Here is a 19,474-nt window from a genome sequence, read left to right as displayed (position 1 = left end):
AATTATTAATTCGATTCTCTTTTTTGTATCTTTTCAGCTGGCAAAAACTTGGGCCGCGGCTCATATCGGCCCTGTAACCAGGACATGTTCAGCCCTCTGTCCAGACCACATGACTTTGCCGGTGAGTGAGATTATTATACCCGGTACTCGAAGAGTAAATAGGGTATATTGTATTTGTGCACATAACGGTTGTATGTAACGCACAGAAGGAAACGTTTCCGACCCCATAAAGTATATATATTCTTGATCAGCATCAATAGCCGAGTCGATTGAGCCATGTCTGTCTGTCCGTCTGTCCGTCTGTCCGTCTGTCCGTCCGTCCGTCTGTCCGTCTTGTTTGTCGGCTAGTTCTAAGAGACTATAAGAGCTAGAGCCACCAAATTTTGGCACCAGACTGCTGTATGCTCACACTGAAACCAGTGTATTTCAAAAATGAGCCCCGCCCCCTTCCGCCCCCGCAAAAAGGCAAAAACCTCCCAAATCTACAATTTTGAAGATAACAGAAAACTAAAAACGCCATTCCGTAGGGAATGACCTTATTTATCAGATCACCAAATTGGAATCCGATTGGATCATTATTATAGCCACAATGAAGAAATTAATTTGCAGTAGCCAAACCCACCCCGTCCCGCAGCATTCACACTCTGCTTCGCGCTGTTTATGGCCTGGCCCCTGACACGTCACTGCTTCTGCCTCTGCCGCTGCCTCTGCCCTGACTCTGCAGTGTGTGTTTCTAGGGGAGGGTGGCGAGCTAAAGGAGCGTGTTGGCGTGAGTAGTGTTGTTGATGTAGATGACAGATGAAGAAAAAATGTAAAATTGGACAAATAACCGCTAAAGTGCAGATGTAGTACTGAGTGCCGGGTATAAAAGTTGTGACGCGTAAGAAGCGTCTCACACGTCCCTTCTCGTTTTCATTAGTTTATTGCAAGTATTTTGTATATCTTTGGTGAAGGAAAGACATCAGTAGATGATCCCATTTATTGTTAGCTTGGGATGCTGCCTTACACCATTTAAGTGCTGTTTATATTGGCCGTCCTGCCCCATTCTGTGGCTCGCATTACACCCCGATGACGCTGCACTCCACTCGTGTGCTCTTCGAGGTCTTCTGCTTGGATTGCACAAATGTCTATCGTTACATAAAGCTACTGACAGCAGTGGCTCTTCATTAAGTTATGCCATCGTACCCCGTACCCATCCCATGCCGAGTTCTTTGCACTCCTTTCATTTTCAGCCTCGCTGCTGCTGCTGCTGCTGCTGCTGTTGTTGGTGTAGGTCCAGTCCTGGCTTATGTAAACCACATTCCAACCTCACTTTGGCTGGCTGCCCCGACTGGCTGCGTTTACATAATGCAAATGCAAATGCAAGTACATGGCACTGGAGCACATGCTCTTCGCGCCACGTTTCACATATTTGCCGGCTGCATGTGGTTCCTGCCTCGCCTGGCCAGCCCTTTGCCGTGTCAGCACCTCGCTTCATATTTTTCATTTTCGACTGCAGAATTAATGGGCTAAGTAAATGGCCATGTAATATGTTGCAGTGCCCCGAGCTGCACCGAGGAGAGCCTGGCTTATGGCAAAAAGTGCCACAGAGCTCAATCGAATTACTCTGCCGATTGAAAGGTTTTACAGAGTTCTAGAGAGAGAAAAAAAGGGAAATTACGATCATCTTTGTGGCTGAAATAATGCAAAGTTGAGTAAACAATTCTCTCTTTGTGGTCTCTTAGTGTTTTCTTTATTTTCTTTTCCTTTATTATCTTTTTGTTCCACCCTACACCATCCCAAAAAGATAGTTTGCTATGTGTATAGCTGCCCCTTGCCCCGAAATATGGCTGAAATTTCCCGCATTTCTTACCGCACTTTAACCATCTACACAACAACAAAAAAAGCAAACAAATATCCGTACAAATAAATGGCCAAACTAAAAGTGTGGCTGCCATCGTCGCCATTTGTGCGCAGATTGCATTTCAATGGGCTCTCCAGCTCCAGCTCCAGCTCTCCCTGCCCCAACACCAACCCCAACCCCAACCCCAGCGCTAGTCCTGGCCTGCATCTTTCCCAGGCTGCAGTCAGGCACTTCTTGTGCAGCTAACGGCTGTTGCCACTCTGCCTCGACGCTGGCAAGGGTCCGCGCTTGCCGTTGTGCTTTTGTTTTAGGAGCAGACGAGAAGCGAGAAGCGAGAACCCCTCGCCCCATGTGGATGTGAATGTGAATGTGGATATGGATGGCAGCGGAAAGTAGGCCAAGTTAAAATTGATTTAATGCGTTGATTGCGTGGATGTCGGGCAGCGGTGCCGCAGCCGCAGCTGCAATTGCTGTTGCTGTTGCAACTGCTCAGATTTATGCGTTGCTCCCTGCACTTCTACCCTTTTCGCGCACATGTCAGCTGTGGCTTGTTTTACTTTCAATGGATCTTAATCTGCACCACGATCCGGCTGCCTGAGAACGCTTTGACCCACAGAGAGACAGGAGCGGGGCTCGGGGCGTATGCGCGATATTCCCGCCGCTTGGCAATTGTCGCACATTGACCCAGGACCAGCCTCTTGGGGCGAAGTTCGTTCAAAATAATTGCCAGCCCTTTGCCGAATGGTGTGGCACCTCACACTGCGCGACACCCACAAATCCCCCGCCCCAGCCATCGCTTTAGTTTGTTGATTTTCCCCCTGCATCCCCACCCCCGTGGAATGTGGAACGTCAAGTGGCTGCTTTTTTTGTTGACAGCTAATTGGAAAACTGTTGGGAAAACTCGCGCGCTTTCCCCGCCCTCTGTTTGTTTGTCAGCTCAACTTTGGAGCGGTTCAGGCGTTGCCCCGGCAATCGCTGCCCAATCGAACCCCCCAAGATGCGGCACAAGGGCGCTTCATATTTTAACACCTTCATCCAATTGCCGGCGCTTTGTTGTTCTACTTCCTCGCATCGATCGCCTGGCTCGCCTGTCAGTTGTGTGTCCCCCGTCCCCTGTCCCCTCCTGATCCTGCCCCGGGGCTTAATTTATGGACTGGCGCATCGCTCTTTTTTTTTGCTGCTTCCTTTTTTCAGTCCAAAAGTGACGACAAAACATTCCACAATATGACACAAAAAATAAATACAGAGAAAAAAGCCCAAAGAAAGATAAATCCTTTTTGCAAAAGAATCAAATTCAAAAAAAAAAGCGAACGCCATCGACAATTTAGATAAATTTTCCCACCAGCCATGGCCATAAGACAAAGACCACGACCCAAGACGATCAGGGCGAGGGCTGCTGCTCTTTCTCCCTCTCTCTTGGGAGAGATCTTTTGGGTGTGCGAGGGGTGCACAGGCTGTCCAGGCCACGGGTGCGGTCATCGGGCTCATCCTCAGCCTCAGCCCTTACCCATTTTATTTCATCCACAATATAATCACGCTGTGCTCGATATCAAATGATAAACTCCAAGCCAGCCAGCTTCGAATGATGACCGTGATGCTGCTGGTGGTGCAGCCGTCTCCTCCCCTGTGTGTGTGTGTTCGTGTGTGTGCTCAATGGCTCAGCGCATCCTTCAGGTACAACTTACTCATATATCACAAAAGGATACTGCTTGCTGCTTCTGCTCTGTGTGCTTTTCTGCTTAGCTTTTTGTGTGTGCCGTGCCGTGCCGCGCCTTGTGTCTTGTCTGCGTGGTCAGGCTCTGGGCTCTGGCAGCTCGAAGGTGACACCGCGGCACAGACAATGGCCAGAGCAAGGAGCAGGAGATGGTCAAGCGACCGCCTTTCTTTTGCCAAAAAACCATACAAAAAAGCACCGAGCAAAAAAAGGAACCATCGGCGAGGAAAAAAAATTAGACGCTACGAACCAGTCCGACAAAAAAATGAAATAAAAAGATCGAGAAAAAGAAGTACGCAAATCAAAATCAACTCGCAAAAAAGCAGCGTTCCATGTACGTGTGGGTATGCATTAAAAATGCAAATGTCGCATTGAGTTTCCTTGCTTCGTGGCTCATTTTTTTTGGCCACTTCCTGTGGCCGAGCCAGTCGCTGTCCCTGCGTTGGCTTGCTAAGATTTTGGGAAAACAACTTCCAGCAGGACCAAGCACCTAGGGAAAAGCTGTGCTTGATGCAGCACTAAAATGGGTTAGGAAAGAGTTATGAAAGACTTATCTAAAAATATGTAGAACCCATTGAAGCTCACTCATTCAACGCAGATTTATCTCTAGGCAGAGATTCAGCCTCGAAAGCTTACACCCATGAAGCAATTATCTAAGGAGGTGCCGTCGGGTGGCGTTCGGGTGTGTTTGGTCTCTAAATGTTCAGTGCGCGCCCGACGGCACCTCCTTAAATAATGCTTCATGGTCGCACCCACGCGGCTTATACCCCCCCTAAATGTTTTCTAAACTCACTCGCAATATCAAAGATCTCCACAAGCAAAAGTTGGTACAGCAACAGGAGCCGTAAGTAGAACGCCGAGCAACCACCGGCAATAAAAAGCTGAGACAGCGAAAGAGTGGACAGGGCGGAAGGGGGAGTGCAGAGAGCGGGGTAACAAAAGCAAAGGAAACAAGAAGAACTGAAAATATCAGCGGAGCTCAATAAGTTTCGGCCCCTGGACATTGTCCATCCTCCGCTCGAGAGTCGGAGAGTCGTGAGTCGGGGAGAGGTTCAGGTACATTCGAGGACGAGGATGGGGATGAGTACTTGGACTCGTAGCTCCTACCTCGTACCTTGTACCTCTACCTACATTCATTTCAATGCAGACAAGTCCTTGCGTCGCCGTCAGTGGTGATCTTCCTTTGTGTGGCAGCCAAGTGCTGCTGTCTGCGTCGCTGCTGTTGCTGCTGTTGTTGTTGGTTCTCCTGGCATCTCGAAGGAAATGAAAAGCATGCAGAAAAAGTTTTATTATGCGAGCCAAAAAAATGGGAATATTTTTTTATATAAAAATATTTGGAACGGACTGCTGCTGGCAGCAGCAGCAGCGGCGGCGGTGGCGACAGCAGCTTGGCAGGGGGTTGCAAGGGGAACAGCAGCAGCAGCAGCAGCACATATGGGGGTAAGGCTAGGGGAGGGCCAGGCCAGGCCATTGCCGAGCGACGAGCTGCTGTGTGCCCCTTGCCTGTGCGTTGGTACTGCCTCGGATTCAGCCTCAGCCTCAGCCTCAGCACAGAAGTGTTGGATGTCATCTTATTATTTTGAGACCAAGGCAGCGGCGCGGGCAGAGCGATCGCCTTGATGATGACCATGCGCCCGTGATTGCCCCTGCCACCGCTGCTGCCACATCGGGGCTGCGGTGCTGCGGGGCCGCCACGTCCCCCGTCAGATGTAAGCCTCGCAAAACTGTGGGAATAAAAACAGGATTCAACATCAAAATTGCGTTATCGCCACAGATACGGACATTGTTGTTGGCTGCCGCTGCTGCTGCTGCTCGGACCATCGTTTTTGATGATGCCACCGATTCCTTGATGATGCTCCTGATGCTGATGGTCATCGGCAGCCAGCGGTTTCCTCTCTTTCAGCCTCTCCTTCCCAGCATTCACTTCGTTTTGGCTTTCGTTTTCTGCCCTACAAATGAAGGAAAGTAAAGCCTTTCGATCCTTTTGAAGTTTCTCTTGACCTCAGCAAAATGCCAAGAATGAACTCAGATTTTAGTGCAGTTTTTGAAACGCCTAAGGAATGCTTTTTATCATTAACAAGCTCAGCTTTTGGGAGTTCCTAAATGCCATCTTCCTCTCTAGTAAATTGCATCTTCCCATTTATAGATCTCTACACATTTCCTACCCTAATCAAATCTGTGCCCAAATATATGCAAAATGTTATCTCCCGTTGACGGTCATCGCACCTGCTGGCTGGCTGGCTGGGCTGGCTGGCCCACAAATTGAGTTGGCAAAATGCGATTCTACGAGAGAGAGAGCGAACAGAATAGATCTTATCGGCGGCATCTAGATACGCTTTACTTGTCGCTCGGCATTGTCCGTGACTCCCGAGTTAATTAAACTTGGACGGCAATGGCAGGGGGCAAGAGGCAATCAGAGTCGAGTGAAGCGAGTGGATCATAAAAACGGATTGGCCGTTGCCCGGCGGTATGCTATGGGAGCAGAAGAATCGCACTTAATTGAAATGTTCCTCAAACATGCCTCACACACACAAACACACACACACAACACATGCAATGAGCGCGATAGAGAGAGAGAGGAGAGCCCCGGAGAGTGAGAGGGCGACAAAACGCATCGGCGGTCGCGACTTTGTTGGGCATCTTGTGGCATCCATACAGCCCGGCTCTGGAGGGGTCAATCGGAATGACAAAAAATGTGTAAAAATCCAAGAGAGACAGTGGAATCCACAGAGAGAGAGAGAGAGAGAGAGCGAGAGAGCGAGAAGCCGGCAAAGAAATTCATGGCAGCGGCGGCAGACGGCTGAGTAAATCGCAAAAGGCAACTAAGGCTGTGGCTGCGACTGTGGCTGGGTGGTTGCTGGGGCGAAGAACTACAAAAAGCACAGACTCTCCCATGCACACGCTGGCCAGGGAGGCAGTCCCTGCTGTATGTGTGTGTGTGTGGATGCGAGAGAAGTTGCAATACAAATGCAATTGCCTACCGCTGCGAATGCGAAAAACAAAACAAAAAGGAAGGCTCTTCGCTCTTCGCTCTTGCTCTCTGTCTCGCCTCTCTCCGTGTGTGTGTTGTGCGCTCTCTCTCTCTCTCCGTGCTGGAGAGTAATTTGCATTTGTGTGCGTGTAGCTGCAAGCTTTTTTGTGGCTGTGGCTGTAGCTGTAGCCAGGCGACGACGGAGACGGTGACTGAGAACGGAGAACAAACTGAGACTGAGACTGAGACAGAGACTGCGACTGCGACCTAGGCTGAGTGACTACCCAGCCGTGTATCTGTATCTGTATCTCAACGCCACTCCACTCGCAAGTATCGCGGACGCGCAAACGACCATGCGAAAATATTGCAATTACAAATCTGGAACTTTTTACACCAACGGTTAAAGCAACCGGCCATCAGCAGTAGTTCAGAGCAAAATTCAACCGAAATTCAACTCAAATTCAGTTCAAATTTTTGGAAAATTATTTACTTTTGGCAAAACAACGAAAACGAATTAAAACACGGAGTCCGCGCATACAACGTCTTCACACACTTTTGGATTAACATCAGCAATAGAGCCGGCAACCATCAATCTTCAACCTTCAACCTTCAACCATCATCAACATCAGCGACCAACCCCATCAAAAATCCAGCAATCGAAATCTAACAATAGAAAATTCCAAATATTACAGTCTCTACCACAAAACTTCTTGTTATAAGTGTTTAAAGATTTAAGCAAACATTTGCCAGTTTTTGTTTAAGTTTTTTCTTTATTTGCTGCATTGAATAATAACGGTAATAGCGGTAAATCTTTCCCAATAATCTAATATTCTAATATGATTAAGTGCACCAGTGAGAGCAGAAGAAGGATCACAAGCAAACGACGCTTCTAATTACGATAATCCCTGATAAATAATAAAATAATAAATAAATACCAATACGCAGTCATAGGCTAAAATAAAACTTGATTATAGTAATAATCAACTGACGGATAAAGTACGAGTGTGTCTATGGGCGAGCGTGTCAAACTGTAAAATCACGCGAAAATGCAGCGACATGTCTGGAAATGCATTAAAATTAAATACAAAACCTATCAATTTCTAACAAGTGAACAAGCAAACACAACCTGAACACAAAGAAAGCATCGACATCGAAATCGAATTCGACATCGAAATCGAATGAAGACAACGAAATTCAACCTAAAAGTGCATATTGAATACTATTCCGTGCCAAGTGGAAACTATGATCATCAAGTGAAGAAGCTAACGAAATAAACAACAAAAAACAATCAAAGTTATATAATTAAATATTTAACCAGTGAGAGCAAACGACTTTTGCTACCAACACACAAGTACACACACACACACAAGTGGAGACTGCGTTTACACACACACACACTTACATTCGAGAAACTGCATTTGCAAATCAACTTTCGGATTGGATTGTACCAGGGATTGGATCAGTGCCAGTCTTCAGTCAACCACCCCAAAACGCAGTCAGCAGCCAAAAGCAGCAAAGCAAATTGAAACTACATTAAATTTCAATCAAAATTAAGCCCCAAAGCAAAACGTAACGAAACAATTCGATTGCAATTGAAACTGCAATTTAATGTCAATGTGATGTGCCTACACCCTCTCCTCCATATCATACAAAAGCTTTAAACAAAACTCCTGAACCCGCTTTACGTAACGCGCGAACGCGATCGAGTGCCAGCGAAAGTGCAGCTCGAAAGCTTTTGAAACGACTCGGCACGGCTCTGGACCAACTGCAACGTTCGCTCAAGCCCCCCCACAAGCTCAAGCTCCCGTCGCACACAAGCGGGGTACACGCCCCAGTAAAGCAAAAAGCAAAAAGCAAAAAAAGAGGGAGAGCAACGCACTGCAAATCTCAGAGCAGTAGAGTGGAGAGAGAGCAACTGCAGCCGATTGCAGAACGGGAAACGATCGCGAGTGCAGAGAGCTCGTAACTTGTTCTCCGGCCGACGACGAAGCTTCGTCGTGCACTTCCTGCGCCGAGCTGCAGCGGACAGAAGACAGCGATCGTCGATCTGTGGACTGAGAGCAGCAACAGCAGCCGCAGCCCCCAGCAACAAGGCCACAAGAGAGTCGCGTCGGCGATCAGTTTGGCGGCGAATGCAACGCTGATTGCAATTACTGCAGGCAGGCAGGCAGACAGGCGAAAAGGAACGACTGCATTCTTTAGCAAAAAGTGAAAGAGAGAGAGAGAGCGTGGAACGGAGAACGGCGAGTGAGTGCGGTGACTGATCATTGTCGTCATAATCATCATCATCAGTCTTGTCGTCGTACTGGCGCTCTACTGTACACAGAACAGCAGCAGCACCTTAGCACTGCACTCTGCATCACTCTCACTCTCCCGGCGATCACAGATCGCGCAACGTGTCGGCGGCATAGCGCGAAAGTTGTGTTGTGAAAATATCTTTTAGCGCGCACACGTCAAAACCGAACCGAACCGCACCGAAACACGTTCTAGATATTGTAGTTATAAGTGCACCAAAGTGAATCCAGTGAAGTTCTTTGCATAGTGCAAAAAGAAACAGAAACAGCACACACAAACACACACTAACTAAATAAATATAGAAATTCCCATAAATATAGCTTAGCACATTTTCGGATTAAATATCTAACACACACACCTACAGCGCCAATTGGATACTCTACACATTTGGATACACCAAGCCAGAGATACCTCGACACTCGACTGGAAGCTACATCACAAATTCCTTTGAGTAAGTGTTAACAATTCAATTGAAAGAGATAAACGATTCCAGACAGCCCTCTGGCTGACACACCTTTTCGGTAAATAGACAGATATAGATCTTTATTCCACGTTTATTGTGCAAAGAGTCCAAAAAGTAGTTCCACATACACATAATGATAGTCATTTGGTGGTCGTAAAGATATGAGATCTAGAATATCTGCCAATTCTTTTCAAATCAAGGCTGGTTGAGAATTTTAATATAGTTTATTTCCCTCTAATATTCGTTCTGTCAGTCTATTACGAAATGCAACCTGGCTTGAAGGTATTGAAATTGCTTTTTTTTATCGATTGTTTCTACCGGAACTTTTAAAAACTTATTTAAAATCACCAATCGGGTTTCTTAGAAGAGCTGGCTAAGCTGTGCTTTTCAAGCCTGGCTAGCGGTTCATATTTTCCTGGAATAATCGGTAAATTGGCACACAAATTCCCTCGATACTTCTAAGGTTACTCAGCTGTTTTACTGTTAGCACCCACTGTGTCTGTTTCTTCTCAGGGTTTCCATTTCCATACTCGTACCGGCTCTTCTGTGTAACCTGAGAGCTCCTCTAACTTTTTCCGCAAAGTAAATAAATTCTGCATATTTTCGCCACACAATTTCGATTGAAAGGCAAATGCTGCTACTCAGCAGAGTGCTGAAGAGAATTGCTCTTATTTAGTTTTTATTTGTTTGTTAACTATAGCAGAGGGAGAACTGAATGAAAAAGCATTTGAGATGTTCACGTGCAAGCCCTGCACTGTGCTTACCTTGGTGCTTGACGTGTGATGTGGGAAGCGGGAGGCGTTGTGGATTTAGTGTGTGTGGGGGGCTTGGTGGAGAGTAAGCCCACAAGTTCATGACCAAAAAGCCGGATAACGATGGCCATAACGACGACGACAAAAACAGCAACATTGGGCGAGCCCACTAGTCGGCTCCGGCCGCAGAGATACGCCGCGTGGGCGCTGGTTTCGGCCCTGGCTCTGTCCTTAACCCCTACCCACTCCCCACTATCGCTCAACTGTCTGAGCCCCTCACTCTCTCGCTCTCGTCCCTGTCCCACTGTCCAGTTCGGTCAATCTCTCTGCAGTTTTGTCCGTGTGTCCGCTGTGTCCGTGTATCTGTATCGGCATCTGTGTATACCCCGTGTATCTGTGTGTGCGGCCCTGCTGCTGCAACTGTATGCGTTTATTTTAGTTACCGATTCGACGGTTTGCCTTGTACAAAAATTTACAGACAGCATCTACATTTTACACACAGCCCTTGGGCATGGCATGGCATGGCATGGCATTCATGCCTTTGCTGTTTTTCGCTCATTTTAACCCCTTTGAAGGAATGTTCGGCCAAAGTTTGTGTTGTATTTTTTTCCTCGCTTTTGTCTGCCTCTCTGGTTCTGTGTTCCTAATGTGTTTGTGTGTGTGTGTGTGAGTGTGGATGGCATTGTGGAACGTCGCCGGAGTATCTTTCAGTTACTTTGTGGGCCAAAACTGTGCATTCTTTAGCCTATTTCTTAGCAATTTAACCTTTTGTGTGGCTTAGTCTCAGGTCCAGCTTTTACTTTTTTTTCGTGGCAAAAGATTCAAGATTGTAACGCGTTCCACATGGCAGAAAAAAAAACCGCATAAAGAACACAATTATACTTGGCTTCCACACGCGACAAAACTTGCTCGTGGTTTTTTTCTTTGCATTTTATGCCTACACACCAGAGAGACGACGGCGATCTTCCGCAGGGAGAGAGAGAGCAAGCTTGCATGCCTGTGCGTGCTTGTGTGTGAGAGAGAACAGCATGTTTTTTCGCCATTCGCTTTGTTGTGCAAATTCTGCTGCCACTCGCGCTGCTTATCTCTCTCCTCTCCCGCTCTCGCGCTCTCTTGGTTGCTTTGCCTGAAGCTTGCGCTCTCTCTCAATTCCTGCTTTTTTTTTGCGAAACTTTTTGCCCGTCCGTTGGGCTGTTTGTGTGCGCGTCTGTGTGCGAGAGAGAGTGTCAGTGTGCACTGTGGGCTCTCTTTCTGCCTCTGTGTGTGCATTTTTGTCGCCGCCACCGTCGTCTCTGCTGCAGCTTTCGTTACGACTTGCGGCTGCTGCTGCTGTTGCGACTGCGACTCCACAAAGTTGTTTGTGGGCTTTGTTGTGCGACGGACGGGGCAAGTGACGACGGAAGACCAGCAGCAGCAGCGCACAGAGCAGCAGCGAGCGTCAGACGAAGAACCGAACCGAGGAGAACCGGTGACGTAGCCGTCCGCCGCCATTATTACAACGCGGCTGCCACACGCAGGAATTATTGGCCAAATCCAAGTCCAAGACCCCAAAAACACAAACAAAAATATCTAAAATCAAACACTCGGAATCGGTTAGTGCAGTGGCTGCAGCAGCAATCGGAAACAGAATCAGAATCGGAATCGGAATTCAAGTGCTTGCCAAAATATCCAAAAGAATAGAAATTCCCATATAGCGCCGAGCGCACCGCGAGATTTATTAATATGTTGGCGGTAAGCGCGCGCGGCATGCGAAACGAAACGTAACGGAACGGCAACGGCAACACGGCCAATTGTGATCTCATAAAAGTACATAGATACATTTGTATCTAGCTCGTAAATAGAAATATTTTATGTAGAAAATGCAAGAAATCTAGCAACAAATTGTGCAACGCAAATATTACAACAATAACCCAACAAAATCCAATTCAATCCAATCCAACACATACAAATAGTAGTTCAACTCTGAGCGAAACCCAAATCAACGAAGGGAATTAATATTGTGAATATTTTAGTGCAACCCCACACAAAAAAAGGTAATTTCGGTCTGTGCATCTTTGAGATACACTTGGCAAAAAGAAACTGCAGTTTGCGATTAGTGCGAATATACTATATGTACATACCCCATGTATGCACATACAGACATGCGACAGCAATAGCAATCCCATCAAGTGCCAGTATCTGTATGAGTGACTGTGTTCGTTTGCGTGAGTGTGAGTGTGAGTGCGAGTGAGTGTTTAGTACGTTCCGATGTGTGGTGGGGAACTAAAAGCGACGGCATTTTATATACTTTTTTTTCCTCTTTGCGCTGCTGATTCTCTTGAATGCAGCCAGGCCCCAACATACAATATATGTATGTTTGTATGTCTGTATGTTTGTACATATGCATGCCGCCTCTCTCGTTCTGTATATTTGTGTGAGTGCAAAAATTAGAAATTGCGCCCAGTATATATTCTACATTTAAATATGTATTGTATATTGAATTCCAAAGGCAAGAAACAGCTGACGCATGCCATGAAATAAACGAAATTCATTTTATGTGCGTTCAGGTGTTTTCTGATATTTCTGATGCTGATATTTTATAAAAACAGACGACAACAACGCCCACGGTATCGGCTGGCAGCGTTGTTCAACACTGCAGCACGCACACACACTTACAGTGGGCCCCCTCTTTCAATACACTGAAGTTAGAGCCCCACACACAGATGCAGCAATGAGGTTTTTTTGCTTGTTCCTCTTTGTGAGTGCCGCGTGCGTGTGTGTGTGTGGCAATGCATTTAACGTCGTCACAATCGCATTAAACGCTGCTGCTAGCGTCGTCGTCGAAGTCTACCTCTTAGTGGTCTCCGCCCGCCCCTCCGCTCTTTGGCAACCAGCCCCACTGCTGGCACCCGCCAGCCGCCTCCTTTGGTCCTCATGCTGCCATGCCTGTCCACCATTTTGATTTTTGCCTTTTGCATCGTGTTCGTTCTCCCTTCAGCCTCTCTCTTGCTCCAACGCCGACGCCGCTGACTGACGCCGACGCCGCTGCTTAAATCATTAAAAAGTGAACTTAAAATAAAGAAAAGTCCAGACAAAGTCGGAACCGAACCGCTTCTCCCCTCTCTCTACTCTACTCTGTGCATGTGCGAGAGTATTGGTGCCTGCGAGTATATGTTTGTGCGAGAGTGGTAAACCGGTTTGTTCTGCCTCTGGAACTGTGCGAATTTCGGTTCGTGCGCTTATTCTGTTGTTGTTTGTTTGTTGCCTTGCTTGGGCATTTGTGGGATTCGCATTCGCGTTCGCTTCTTCCTCAGCTTCATATTCTTGTGGCTCTTCCTTTGATTTGTTTTAGCACTGCATTCGGTATGGAAGGGAAAGCTTGCTCCTCTTCCTGGGCTCCATTTCGGCCACGTGTCAACCAAATGGCGTCCACACACAAACATACACACACAAACATTTGCACATGCCAACTAAAACTCGCACACATTTACAGCTTTGAAAACCGGCCGGCGAGCATTGCAGGCATGGGGGCCGCAAAAGCTTTGCTGCTGCTGCTGCAGCAAGCGCCAAAAGCTCTCGAGTGCAATGCGCTCTCTTTTTTGGTGAGGTGAGAGGCAGAGTAAAAAAGAGAGAGGAATAAGGAAAATCAGTAGAAAAGCAGAGAGAGAGAAAGAGCGAGTGAGCCACACTCTCACACAACTACAAACACACACACACAGCACACACGTTGCTGCAATTATTTGCAGTTCTTGTCTTGCTTCCGTTTCTTCTTCTGTTGTCTGTCTTCTCCTCCTACTTCTCTGCTCCTCCTCGTCCTCCCACTCCCCAGCAACCCCGCCTGCTGGTGCATGTGCGCATAATTTGGCGCTTCGCCATGTTTTCTCCGCCGCCTGCCTGCCTTTGTATTTTCATGTTGTCGCGCTATGCGGCTGCTTCTGCTGCTGTTGCCCCCAAAAGCCGCATGGAGTCGTCGACTCTCATTTCGTTTGGGTGTTGCATGATGCATGACTCTTGCTCAGCAAGAACACGCTCGCACTGCCAGGGGCAAGAGGAGGCAAGAAGCCAGCAGGCAAGCAGGTTGGGTCTTTTGGCCTGAGGGGCGACTTGACAGTTGCCGGCAAACACGTTTTGGCTTTTGCATTCGACTTGGGCGCTGTGTTAAGTAATTTCAATTTAGATTTTTCTTCACATTTTGCTAGTCAAAAGCAAAAGAAGATCGCACATAAATTTAGAATAAAGTTGGAAAATCTTTAGTTATTTTTAGTAATTATTTGTTTAATTTTCTACTCGTCCCCAAGCACTACCCTTTGAATATTTTCCTTTCTTGCATATTTTTTTATATTTTGTATTCCTTTTTCTCCTTACCTTTTCCATCTTTCTTCCCATCTTGGCAATTAGTTTTTAGCGCTGCACACAATTTATGCAACATTCAGGCCACAGCCAGCGGGTGCTGCGCCACTGGCAAAGGCATTTCCAAGCGCTAGGATATTCTTCCATTTAGTAGTCCTGGGTGTCGTCTCCCCTGCCCCACCCAAACCCACTGGGTTGACAGTCGCACCACAGCGGGAGGCCACTGGGAGCAGCCTATTTTTGAAAATAATAAAATATGCTAAAATACAACTAAAAGATGCAAACGTATTATGCACCGAGTATAACCAGAGACTCGTTTAGTGCCCTGCTGGCTTGCAATTGAGAGGCGCCTGCAGCCGGCACTTTTCTAATTCGGGAAAACTATGGGGAACCTGCCACTTTGGGGCATGGCACAGCCCGACTCGGTTCTGCTCGGCTTGTGTTGGATTTGGATTTGGTTGGGGGCTGGGTTCGAGTCCGGGCGGCACGTTGCGCACAAAAAAGCGCAGTTTAGTTTCCGGAGGATCGTGTGGAATGTGCGGCAAGCACCCTGCTGCCTGGCCCCTGCCTTTTTGGCCAACTCTCCAAATGCCACTCTTTTTTTGGTGTTCCTTGCAGCACTGTTTGTAGTTTGCTTGCCACTGCAACGGCATTGGCTCCTGGGGGGCATCTTTGACAGCCATAAAAAAGCACGCCATTTTCTTCTTTTGGAAAACTTTTGTGTAATTTTCATTTTGCGCTTGTCGCGTGTGTCTTCCCCTGCCCGCCGCTTCTCTGTCTCGCCTTTATTTGCTGTTGCAGGCAACGAACAACGTTGTTTTTCCCCCTCCTTCAGATATTTTGGCAAGTGGAACAGCACATAAATATGTACACACACAGAGAAGAGACGGACACAATACTACTCGTACTTCAGACAATGTTTGCACATACAACTGTCCGTCCGTCCGTCCGTCCGTCCGTCCGGATGTTCCCTTGCCGCAATGCAGTGAATCCGGTAGGGCTCTGCAGCTCCCCTTACCCCCTTTGGACAAACACGTGACTGACCCTCCAGTGGCCGGAAGAGACCAGACCCAATCGGAGCCGCCATTTTCATTTGTTGATGCGGTCGAACGGCATCCGTGCAGTGCACTTTTGCGGCCACAAAATGTGAGCATCAAATATTGAAAACATTTTCTTTTGCCACCGCCACCCCGATTTTATGGCGGCGCCTGGTGCGCCCCTGGTGACGTGGCCAACAAAATAGCGTCTGATTGGTTTCTTGGCAACAAAACCCCACACCAAACTGCAGCGCATGCCACGTTGTTTATTCAACCCAACTCGACTTGCAACTTATTGCAACGATAGCTTTGATTTTGGCAACAGACAACGGCAATTGGGGGCAACTGTGTCCCTCGGACTGTGACTCGGATTACCTTGCAGGACCAAGTGACTGAGTGTCTGCTCTGTTTTTCGTGATACTTAAACCATAAAACCCATAGATTTACTAGTCGCTTTGGCAACATTTAACGATAATGTAAGGAGCAATAGCCATAGCAATCTTTAAATTCCTATAAAGTCTATGTAGAGGTTGTGGCGCCCACTTTAATTTTTACCATAAATTATATTGAATTTCTTCCCTTTTAATATTCTCCTTGGGTCTTCCCCATCTGCGCCTGCCCGCCGCCTGGTCGCCTCAATCTAATTTGCTTAGTTTTCCTGCACTTTTGCCGGCAGAGTTTGTTCGTTGTCGCAGTGCCATAAATTCTGCAACTTATGCGGCCAACTGGCCGTCCCAGAACCCACTCCCCCCACTCCGTCTAAGGGCTATAAATTACAAGAAGCATTTGCCACACTTCCGTTCGGTACCTGCTCCGGCTCCTGCTCCTGGCTTGCATTGGTCCGGTGTGGTCTGCACTTCCAGTTACTCTTCGAGATACACATTTGTGTGCCTTAAATCGGCTTAACTGAAGGAGTTACTAGCCGTGTCGGTTCATCTGCCCCCTCAAAATCAATAGCTACACAAAGCCATGCTGTACATTTCCCCCCACACAACTGTTCCGGTTCTCTGGTCTGTCTCCTCCTCTCCCCATTGTTGTCGCCGTTCGCCATGGCAATAGCATTTAAATAGCCACGAAAGCCCACTCCCCCCACTCATTGGGGGAAAGTTGGTGTGCCCTTGTGCAGCTTCTTGAAACTCACCTTTCAAAAAGCCTGAAACTTTAACACTTCAAACTGCACTCGATGGCATGGCTAACAACCCCAGACTTGGGCCCCAACTCCGCCAACTCCAGACAGCGCCCATGTAGTTTCTGTCGTCTGGCTTCGGTCTTTGGTACGTGGAAAGTGGTGGAAGGGCAGAGGTAGAGTCGTAGACTCGCACTGGAATGGGAATTGTAATTCTAGCCCAGACATCCACTGGCGACGCTTTGTCTGTCAGACGACGAGCCGCCCGGTCGCACAGAGCGAATGTGGCAAAAACGATTTATTTGGCTTTATCAGCAATTTTTGATTTTCTTTTGTCTCCTATTCAAAGAGAGTCAGAATTCCAGTCGCATTAAATCGGTCTTCCTCTTTTCGATCGGTTTTTTTCTGGCTGCGGCTGCCGCGGCGGCGATTTGTCATATCGCTGATTTACTAACCTTACACCAGGCATTATCTCTTGGCAAAGGAGCCATGAGTGCCCCAATGCTGGAATTCCACCCCTGCAAAGTGAGCAAAGAACCGGAAAAAAACCCCGACTAGCGGAGGGTGGTTTGCTCGTTCTCCAGAGTGTGCTGAGGGTGTAACTAACCGGCACAAGTGCAGGGCAGGATATGTACATTTGTATGCGTGTCTCTTCCATGTGTTTGTGTGTTTGCGCATATCGCCGGCATCAACATAAAATTTATTGAGGTAGTTACCAAGCCAAGCGAGCGGGTCCCTTACTTTACTGCCTGCAAACAGCAAACACAACGAACAAAAAATACCCCCTTTACCCCCACACACACACACACAAAATGAAAGAGTTCTTCAACATGCAAATTCTGGTTTTTTGCATGTGCAGCGAGTACAGAGTTGCCACAGTCGAGCAAACAGTGGCAGCGGCAACCCTGTTGCCACAACAAACATGCATAAAAAATGACGACAGAGCAGAGCAGAGGCGCAGAGTAAACAAAAAAATAAAACAAACAAACAAACAACAAAAAAAGTGTTGCAAATTGAAAGCGGTTTTAGGACAGACCAGCATGGGTCCAGGTCAGGTCCGTCGAGAGCCACTCACCTGAATAGCTTCTATGGGAATGCTCTGGGAATGAATAGGAGGAAGTCTCCAATATTCTTTTTTGGAATTTATAATGATATTGGTGGAGCAGCGGTGCGGGTCATGGCTTTGTCTGTCAATCTCCTGTAGCCAGGGAAACCCTGCGAATCGATATGTATCCAATATGTATCGATATATTCCAATGGAATTTCCATTCTACATATTCTGGCTTCCCCCATGGCTGTATCGTTTGAGGGTTACAAACCTCCTCTCAGACTCCCAGACGACACATCACCAAGGGAACTCCACGTACGTGAAGCCATTCTGCAAATATCGAAATGTTCTAGAGCCTCCTCCACTCCACTAATGGAATTTCACGTATTCGGGCTACGCTTGACAGTATCACCCCACAACTATACCCCCCAACACACTGCCCGTGTTTATTATTCATTTCCTTGGCAGTGGCTCGATAAAAACGCTTTTCCTGCACATTTTCAGTGCACACCGCCTGCTGAGAGGCGCACAATGCAGGCCGACAGGCAGGCAGGATGAGCCCTCAGCCCTCGCGGCTTTCCATCGCACGCCTGCGGTTGTCGCCAACACTTTCCACTTACGGCACACACAGAGTTTTACGCTCATAGTTTGGCAAGGGAAGAAGGAGGCTTGGGGCAGAAGAACCCTGAGAATGGGTTATGAACAGCGATAGCTGTTTGTTATTGCTTTAACTGGTCGACTGGTTCCGGTTATTGTTATATACATAGCTTCCATTGCATTTTGATGCACTTTCCCCCCCTCAGCCAGTGGGCACTGCAGTTGTCATAAATATGTGTGGCGTTCTGCATTTACCCACACTGTAAACCTTTTGTATACTTCAGTTCTGGGTTGGAAAACTTCCGTTGCATTTGCAAACTCTGTAAACTGCAGCGTCGGGTTGCCAACACAGTTTTTGTCTTTCGACTTTTCCCTAAAATTCATTTGAACATTTACCTTATTTTTATTCAAAATCCAATAACTGAAAATTATAATTTTCGGGTTTAAACCCCTTTTACTAAGTCATACATATATCGCCTGGGATTATAGCATCCTGATTTCAAATCGAGTTGGCAGCCCAGCCTCTGCCCTAACTGTCAAACGTCACCTGGAATGATTCGGCATTGCTCAGGTCGGGCTCAGAAAATTGTATTCCTGTTTCTGTTCAGTTGTGAAAATTAAATCCGTCCTACGAAACGTTTCGGAAAAAAAAATATTTTCATTGAAGTGTGTTCTCAACAAAGTTTTTAGTGCCAAATTAAAGAAATTAATTTACCAAATTGATTGAAAGCGAAATTTCAAGTCACCACCGAACAAAAAAAAAAAGGAAATTTAAAATTGTTGGTTAACTTTTGCATTGGTTGCCGCTCATATCAAGATGAGGGCCGCCACCGCCTCCCACGCCCGGAGGCCATCAGCTGGCACTCCTGAGAAACGTGTTGTAGGAGTTGCGTCCCGACTTCGTTTCGTCAGTGAGTAACTCATACACACACACGAACACTTATGCACACAAAGCAGATTCGTATCAATTGGAAAAAAAAAGTATTTCAATGTCAGCGGAGAAAGAACGGAATAGAGGGAATAGAAAAATTAGCGAAAGGCAAAAAAGAGCGAGAGGAGAGGCCCGTCGCGCAGGCAGCAACAAACAAAAAATTCGAGCACAAAAAATGCGCGATTTACTTTGCCTCATAATTTCTGATCAACCGCGCACTCTCTTGGCTGTCAGCTAGCTAGCTCTCCCTCTCTCTCGCTCTTGCTATTTCTTGGCCGCTCTCTCTCACTGTTTGCTGATTTTTTGTTCTTGCTCAAAGTTACGCAATTATCGCTCTCGGTCATAGATTCGCATTTCTTTCGTTTCGT

The 19,474-nt window shown here is 47.1% G+C and overlaps 1 protein-coding gene across 29 annotated transcripts in view; it reads left to right on the top strand.

The window, feature by feature from the left end:
• LOC117896198 (heterogeneous nuclear ribonucleoprotein R) overlaps positions 1–19,474 on the top strand; it is a 55,896-nt gene that overhangs the window by 15,401 nt on the left and 21,021 nt on the right. For 26 of the 29 annotated variants that reach the window (XR_004649010.1, XR_004649009.1, XM_034804319.1 and 23 more), the window contains one exon: positions 38–121. Coding sequence is in view for 24 of the 29 variants with exons in the window: in XM_034804319.1 (XP_034660210.1) it covers positions 38–121 (84 nt within the window). In the remaining 5 variants the exon portion in view is untranslated. Of the gene's footprint in view, positions 1–37; positions 122–8,595; positions 9,275–9,533; positions 9,539–11,685; positions 12,072–19,474 lie in introns of those variants that run through there. The other 3 variants (XM_034804299.1, XM_034804301.1, XM_034804300.1) reach the window with 3 other exon arrangements.

The sequence above is a fragment of the Drosophila subobscura genome, chromosome O (assembly GCF_008121235.1).
Source record: "Drosophila subobscura isolate 14011-0131.10 chromosome O, UCBerk_Dsub_1.0, whole genome shotgun sequence".
Taxonomy (NCBI): Eukaryota; Metazoa; Arthropoda; class Insecta; order Diptera; family Drosophilidae; genus Drosophila; species Drosophila subobscura.
The sequence above is the reverse complement of the archived record's forward strand: the minus strand, read 5'-3'. Positions and strand labels throughout refer to the sequence as shown.